Source organism: Trachymyrmex septentrionalis, unplaced genomic scaffold (assembly GCF_001594115.1).
Source record: "Trachymyrmex septentrionalis isolate Tsep2-gDNA-1 unplaced genomic scaffold, Tsep1.0 scaffold9, whole genome shotgun sequence".
NCBI lineage: Eukaryota > Metazoa > Arthropoda > Insecta > Hymenoptera > Formicidae > Trachymyrmex > Trachymyrmex septentrionalis.
In genome coordinates this window covers 531,479-539,257 of record NW_017306091.1, presented here as the reverse complement: position 1 = coordinate 539,257, position 7,779 = coordinate 531,479, and the positions used below count along the sequence as shown (strand labels likewise).

General features: G+C 34.1%; 2 protein-coding genes across 3 annotated transcripts; one reads left to right on the top strand and one right to left on the bottom strand.

Annotated features, from left to right (window-relative positions):
- Positions 1-1,606: 1,606 nt before the first annotated feature.
- LOC108755933 lies at positions 1,607-2,521 on the top strand. The gene is made up of 3 exons (XM_018499376.1): positions 1,607-1,839; positions 2,168-2,354; positions 2,429-2,521. Exons 1-3 carry the CDS (start codon positions 1,759-1,761, stop codon positions 2,506-2,508), a joined length of 348 nt encoding a protein of 115 aa, XP_018354878.1. The 5' UTR covers positions 1,607-1,758; the 3' UTR covers positions 2,509-2,521.
- A 100-nt stretch (positions 2,522-2,621) lies between these two features.
- LOC108755931 (WD repeat-containing protein mio-B) lies at positions 2,622-7,553 on the bottom strand. 2 transcript variants are annotated; one of them, XM_018499374.1, is made up of 16 exons: positions 7,462-7,553; positions 7,083-7,378; positions 6,655-6,849; positions 6,303-6,563; positions 6,008-6,235; positions 5,715-5,867; positions 5,457-5,638; positions 5,181-5,314; positions 4,999-5,106; positions 4,560-4,923; positions 4,348-4,486; positions 4,113-4,251; positions 3,648-3,858; positions 3,325-3,539; positions 2,845-2,926; positions 2,653-2,727 (listed from the first exon to the last, which is right to left on the bottom strand). In XM_018499374.1, exons 2-15 carry the CDS (start codon positions 7,216-7,218, stop codon positions 2,845-2,847), a joined length of 2,547 nt encoding a protein of 848 aa, XP_018354876.1. In that variant the 5' UTR covers positions 7,219-7,378; positions 7,462-7,553; the 3' UTR covers positions 2,653-2,727. The 2 variants fall into 2 exon arrangements, with proteins under 2 accessions (XP_018354875.1, XP_018354876.1); XM_018499373.1 differs by lacking the exon at positions 7,462-7,553 and having other exon boundaries at positions 2,622-2,658; positions 7,083-7,447.
- Positions 7,554-7,779: the final 226 nt, after the last annotated feature.

Here is a 7,779-nt window from a genome sequence, read left to right as displayed (position 1 = left end):
TTTACACTTATATTAAAAATAAAATATATTTAAAATAAAAAGGTATCCATCACTGACTTAAACTCATGCTAAATTTTAATTTCGACGATGTAAATATATATATGGTACTGTAATTTAATTGATCATCTTAATTGATGCTTATTGTATCACTTACAGTATGTACATACACTAATATTCTTTAAGAATATTATTACGGAAATTAAGATGATTTTATAGAAAGTTACTAATTGATACGGATATTAAAAGATTGGTGTAAAGTAGAACATTAGTAATTTAACAAAAGCGAGAAAGTTTAATTGTTAATGTAGTTACTGCAGTCCGATGCCATAGTATAAGTACGTACAGTATGTACACTGAGCGTCGGCACTTTTGATATAGTTCCTTTTGATATAGGGTTCCAGGTCACATGACTCGCTGGCATGTTGTGAGTTGGAAAGGCGCATATAAATTCGAATTTTTATAAAGCTACAGAATGATTTTTCTAAAAAAAAAAAAAAGACATAATTCGGTTGTGTCATGAAAATTGTTTATAGTGAATATATTTTTAAATTAGAATTATATAATAATATAATGTTTACGAACTCATTATGTAAAAATAATATTCACATTAATAATATTAAACATTAATAAATAAATTAAAAATAATAATTGATTAAATACTATATGAAAATTGTAATTAAGTATAAAGTTGTAATTTAATAATACGTACGTACACACACATACACACGCGCGTGCGCACGCACATGCATATTTTATTACGAGAATACTTTATCGTATACAAATATAACAATCTACACAATATATAGCGTCTTCGAAAAAATTTGATTTAATTTTTTAGTAAAACTTAATTTTATTAACCCGTTGCCGTACTTTTCTCTTACAAATTAAAAAAAATTAAGCTTTATACGAACGACATACCATGACTCTCACCCGTGATACTCATGTTTGGCCCGACTTCCTTACCACGAGTCTCGCACAATATTGTAGGCAAAAGGACTAATTATATTATATGGGAAGGAGATCCAGCTAACCTAACTTGTAATTTCAATTTGTTGAAGGCAGCCACATTCCTGAGGGTCAATTCTGTATCTTCAAACAAGGTGAAAATTACAAGTGAGCAAATTTACTAGGTGTTGACCAATGAAATTATCAGTATTCTAGTAAATTCGTTTCAAGATACAGGAGATCATTTCTATATCTTAAAACGAGATGAAAATTACAAAAGTAAACGAATTTACTAGAATATTGATAATTTCATTGGTCAATACCTAGTAAATTTGCTCACTCTTAATTTACTCGTAATTTTCACCTTGTTTGAAGGTACAAAATCGATCTTCTCGACGCATGTGCACTAAAAATTGGGGATCATATAAAAAGTTCAGTGTCCATACTGTATGTATGTACTTATACCCGACAAAAAATTACCAACTTTTTGCGCATACGCGCACCCGTCACTTTCCACTATTTCTAGGTGCGTTCACAAACCTTACCTGGATGCCTCGTGTATCATCCTATCTTTGTTTAACATTGGCTGAACAATAAGGATAAAATGATACACGAAAACACTCAGGTATAAACTAACGTTTATGAACGCAACCTTTGCCGATCTGTCGTTTCGCGCCAAGCTTCGCGTTGTTTTGCTGCCAGCTGCTGTTATGCTTTTATTTATGAAGTGTAATGGTAATTGCTTGCGCACTGTTAAAGTATTATAGAAATACATAAACTATTATAGGAATACATCACAAATAACTTGCAAAAATGTCAGACATACGTATTTTGGGTAAGCGATTAGCGCAACGCATCGGTCAGGAAGCGATCGTGCTTGGCAGAATTACGGAGGTATGTAAATATTTTAGGTTAGGTTAGTTTATATAGATTATGATGATCACTAACCACAAAAATTATTTTTACCGCATTTTATTGCAATAAATATTAATTATTATTAATTAAACAATATTTTTAATATATATTATTAATATATTTCCTAATAAAGTTAATCAGGACTTGAACAAGTCTCTGCTATTTTATTTTTAAAAAGTGAAATCAACTAAACTAAATCAATTCGGTTAATATTGATTTGTCATAAAGTGGCATTGCGCCTAATAAATCTTTTATAATTTTGTATTGATGATTTACGTGAGTAAAATGCGTTTGGGGCAATTTGTAGAAAAGTTCTGATGGTAAGAGTGCAGAGATTACGACAACCGATGACGCTCGAATTAACATGATGTTTCTCGAACCATTGGACAGCAACGCATCAGGTTACATAGAGGTGCGTGGTACGGTAAAGTCAAAGTCTACAATGTCTTGCAACAGCTTTGTATGTTTTCCTCCAAGTATGACTAAAGACTTTGGTGAGTAAGACATTCTCTTGTTATCAGTTTTTCTAAAGTGTCGACGGTGTCCTTAACAAAGGTATTTGCTGCAGATTCAAATAGCTATAACACAATGGTGAATATGCGCTGTGCAGTGGGGAATCAGTTAGAAGGAGTGTTTTATGGAGATTAAGAATCAGTTAGAAGTGTTCTACAGAGACAAAGATCCAAGAAATTTACATATACAAATTGTATTTACTATGTCTCACTTCTTTTCATACATTTTTCTTTTTACATTCTGTTAGTTTAGCATATATCCCTACCATAAAAATAACAAGGAATGCTGCAATATAAAAGAAAAGCATTCAAACATGCATTCCTTCGTCTGTACATAAAATCGATCCGGTGGGACCTAATAAGTATACAAAACATGCAAATTGTAATAAATAGGTTATTTCAATAAAATATATGTATATTTATATATATATATATATATATAAGAATATTGAAATTTTTTTGGTAATTGTACCTATGTCACAATTGCATTACGCATGTAATCCAAAGATGAGCAGCGACAATTGCAAGACGTTACGGGACATTCAGTATGTTGTCTGAAACATAGCGGTGCAAAAATTAATAGCCTCGTTGCAAATTTGCTGCAACATATGTTTTACATGTACATATTCAATATCGACTTTTGATTATATTTTATTTGCGCGCAGTTTAAAGAACTGAGAAATGTATATAAATATTCACATAAGAAATGGCTGCTTTTCTTGTAGGAGACACGAATGTCGTTCTATTTCCGTTTTCCATGAAATGCAACAAAAAATAGAACAATGTTTGTGTCAACTGAGTCTCGAAAAAAGAAAGCAACCATCATTAAATAGTAAGATTCCGCTTTGAATAAGACACTTCATTTATTTACATTATTCATATATCAGCTGATTTTTTCACTTATTTTATTAACTAACATATATTTATAACAAATGCGATTTTATATCCTTACCGAAACCACTGAGCTATATGTTCGCTATGTCCTCCGTGTTTACATGTTAGACACCATGAAAACCAGCTATTAAATTCCGTAAGCTTAGCATTGCATTCCTCGTTCCTGGTACCACCAGGACTTGGAGCTGTTTGCAGTCCGCTGACAGTGCCTATGTGCATTAAGCATATTGCACAACGTGGCAAAGGTTTGCGACAATTTGGACAAGCCGTCATCTATAAAAAATATTAGAAAAAAAACTCTATACCATCAAGAAATCCGAGATCTGATAAATATATTAATGATTGATCATACAAAAATCTAGTTAAAGAACAGAAATGTACCTTTAATTTGTTAGGCGTACTGCCTAATCTGCCAAATGGGACTCTCGTCCTGCTCAGTCCTTGCATAGAAGCGGATATACTTTTGCCGCAAAAGTGACAAGATATATGTATTTGTTGCGGCGGTCTTTCTTGTGGTGTCGAGGATCTCATGACAATATCAAATTTAGCTCTTTGAAACCATAATTTCCACGCGTTCAAGAGATGTCTGTAACTGTAACAATAACATACAAAATCAGAAGCTTGATCATTCGAAATTTATAAGAGAACCAATGCGTGATTCTGTACGACAACAATCGATTTATAATCTGCAGATTTGGAATTCAATTTCGACTCTCATCGCATGTGTGTATATTTGTACAAAAAATGGAAAATTGAAGATTGTAAGCAGAGGAAAGGGAGAATAATGGTAACCTGTTTTGGGAATAATTCAAGAAAATATTTACAAAAGAAACTTGGTTGTAATACCTCGTAATCCATACTTGAACTTGATTCTCTTGAAGCAACTTAGGTGGAAAAGTTCTAATAGCAATAAGAGTACAACTCTGAACATCTGAGGTAATTTCCAAGTATTTACTCAATAACTGTACACTTTCCATACTAGCACCTAAAGCGCGACAAATGCAATGCGTTACAAATGAGCACATAGTTAACATTATATATTCATAAAAATAGAAAACATATATTCGAGTCACAACCTAACCTGTAACTAAGAAGCCCGCTAGATCTCCATCTTCAATTACTTTCTCAGTCAATTTTTTCAAATACTCGTGCAGTTTATTATCCGATAAGAACATGAGAGCAAATGCTACTCGATCTTCGACAGCCATGCCATTTTCATTCTATAACTCAAACTTATTAGGCGCCTTACATCAATCTCATTAAATCTTGATTCATATATTTATGCATACTTACAAGTACACTTTCATAGGAATCGTTATCGGTGGTCAAAAAACCAAATGTTGCTCTTAAATAAGGATCTGATAACTGAGATTTAGATTTTTGGCACGACTCTCTCCATAATGTAGTACTTTCTTCTGAGAAACCTGACAATGCCATAGCTACCATATTTAGAATAGCCGTTTGTTTCTTACTGGCACCTCGATTTAAGATATCTATAGCTTGTCTTAGGCAGAGATTAAATACTGCGAACGCAGCTGCTTTCGCATATGCGCCTTCCTTCTCTAACTTCTCTAGATACGTATTATCATACGCCGTATTGGTCTCTCTGTCAAATCGCAAACCGCACAGAAGAAGACATCTTTCTCTGTCCGGTGATCTGCGATTGGTATTGATCAAAATTACATTAGGTATAAATATACTTTCTCAGCATTTGTATGCACTCAAACTATACCTGTAAACTTTTGTCATATAACCAGTACCTATATCCGTCCATGAACGATGGATCACTTCTGTTTTCAAACCATTAACTGAATTTTGTTGATCCAATTTCAAAACTGTCCTATGTAAAAGTTGGAGGCATTATGTTTACATATATATCTCTAAATATAAGGCATTTTATTTATGTAATTTTACCTCACACCGGGATGTTTATTATCAGGACTCTGTACAGTGCCGTCTTCTACTAAAGAGCGACTAAGGTATAACCATTGCCATAAATTCTTTAGAGTTTCGTTCTCGGCTATATCACCATTGTGAGCTAACTCCGGCTGTAATACACATGTAAATTTACACTGATTAAATATCATTAATATCAATAAAATTAAAGAAAAAGAGACTTACACAAACTAAAAGCAAAATAAAAATTTATTAAGTTCCAAGAAATTGTTTTTATTAACTTTATTTACTTACAAGCAAGCCATATTCGAACATAGCACGTCTCTTAGTTAAAACCGAGATATCCTCTAGTTCCTTATAAACGCTATCTTCACTACGTATATATTTAAACGATTTAAAAGCGCAATTCCACATAAGACATGACCGAGCAGACCAATTGAGCGTTATTCTCTCAGATACGGTGTAATCGGTTACGCCTGAGTAATAAGAATATTATAATAATTTTGGACGAAATTGAAGGATCACATTGTAATATAAAATATCATCAAATACCTTGCAGTGATATTGCCAACAATCGATTCTCATCAGTCGGATGCCATGAGAAACTTACGGGACTGTGCCATGGTGGTAGAACCACTCTTTCTAAAACACCAGGCTCAGTATCTTCAGCTCCACAGTACTGAATGTCAAATAGATGCAAGCCAACTGCAAAATAAGGATAAATATATTTTCTGCTTTTGCTTTTCTTTTTATCACTAACAGCTCACTTTTGAAAATGTTTAACATTAACTTTTAAAAACTATATGTATATAAATTGTAGAAATATAGTTTAAAATTACATATACCTGAATCTTTTTGTAATGTGCCAATTAGATTTCGTCTAGTGGGACACCACAACACCTTTGTAACGTGCCGTAGAGGCATTATAGTAACGATTGGTTTCTCAAAACATCGAGTATCCCAAATTGTTATCAGATTGTCAACGTGTGAAAGTAGCTGATAATTATTATGGGGATTAACCGATAGACTATATATCGCTTTTGTGGGAGTAACATTTACCACCTTTGCAGAATCTAAAAAAATTTAAAGAATATTTATAAATTGTACGTTAAGAAATTGCCATATCTTTTAACAGCGTACCTCTGAAATCTATAACTTTCAACTGTTTATTATTAACACCGAGAGCCAAACATCTTGGTTCATATTTGAACCAAGCGGCGGAATGTACAGTCTCTGATATGCCGGCTTCTATTATTGGCCGCTCCGAACCTTTTGGACAATGGTGCACATCCCAAAGCAGCACAGAGTGCTCCTTGCTGTGTTTATCCAGACCTGACATGATCAGGTGAGTATCCACAGGATTCCAGGCAACAACGTTGCACGATCGCATGTATTTTGGGACTGGAATTTCATAATATAGATTAGAAAGATTAAGTAATGTATCATTGAGATGTAATATCGCTCAATAACAATGTAACATAATGATCTCTACAAAACTCTCTGCCGACCAAGCCCTGGTAATCAAATTCTGGCGGGCTAAGAGTACTAAGGACTATCTTTCCATTCGCGTGACCACTGGCTACAATTTCTGGCTCTGGTTGTGGATATATATCAACACATTTCGCATAACTGTTGATGGTAACCGAGCAGACCAGCTCGGCAATGGAATGCTCCGAAATCTGTAGATCTGCATTAAAAAGAACATTATATATATGTTACAATTATAGTGTTAATTCAGTGAATGTATAGACTTACTGTTGTCTGCTCAGTACTGTAGTCAGTGTATACATTTGCTACTTAAATGTATAGATTGACTAATAAGTATATATATTTACTAAAGTTAACATTTTAACTATGACACATATATATGTATATATTTTTTTAAGACATGAACTTAGCATACATCTACAATAAACTTACAAGTTTGATCATTGTCCCGCACGCTATTCTCACGTGGTCCGATCTCGTAAAGATTCAATAACGCATCGCTGTCCCATGTGATAAATCGGTCCGAGTGAAAGGGGGACCACAGTACGTCCCATTTAGGGCGGCTCATCGTTCACTCTGCCTCGTTCACGTTTCTCTCATAAAGCCATGGAACATTGTGTTATTTCGCATCCGCCAACATCGTACATCCAATGTTGAGACGAAACATTACGTTCAATGTGCACAGCACGTATCGCGATTGTAATTCTGTCGCGCAATATCCATCCAGTCTGTCGAAACGTTAAAGAAACGTCCGTGTTATCCTCTGTCACGTTTGTATGATTATCCGTATCTTAAACCTTTGAATGTTTACATTTATCATGCCTTTCTTCCCCTCGACTCCGTCACCGTCTGCTCACACAGAGAAATCAACCTTTTACCCCGCTTTGCCCCTCTGCTCCCATCTGCTCCGGCTGTGGCCAATGACACTCTGACGTTCTGTGACAACCTGACAACTAATCACTAAGTCTAGGGATTAATTGTGTATCTTCAAATGAGATAAAAATTATAAAAGTGAACAAATTCACTAGAGTATTCATAATTTAATTGGTCAATGCCTTATAACTTTTACTCACTTTTTTGTCATTTTCACCTCCTTTCAAAATCCACAATCGATCCCCTTTTCTTCAGT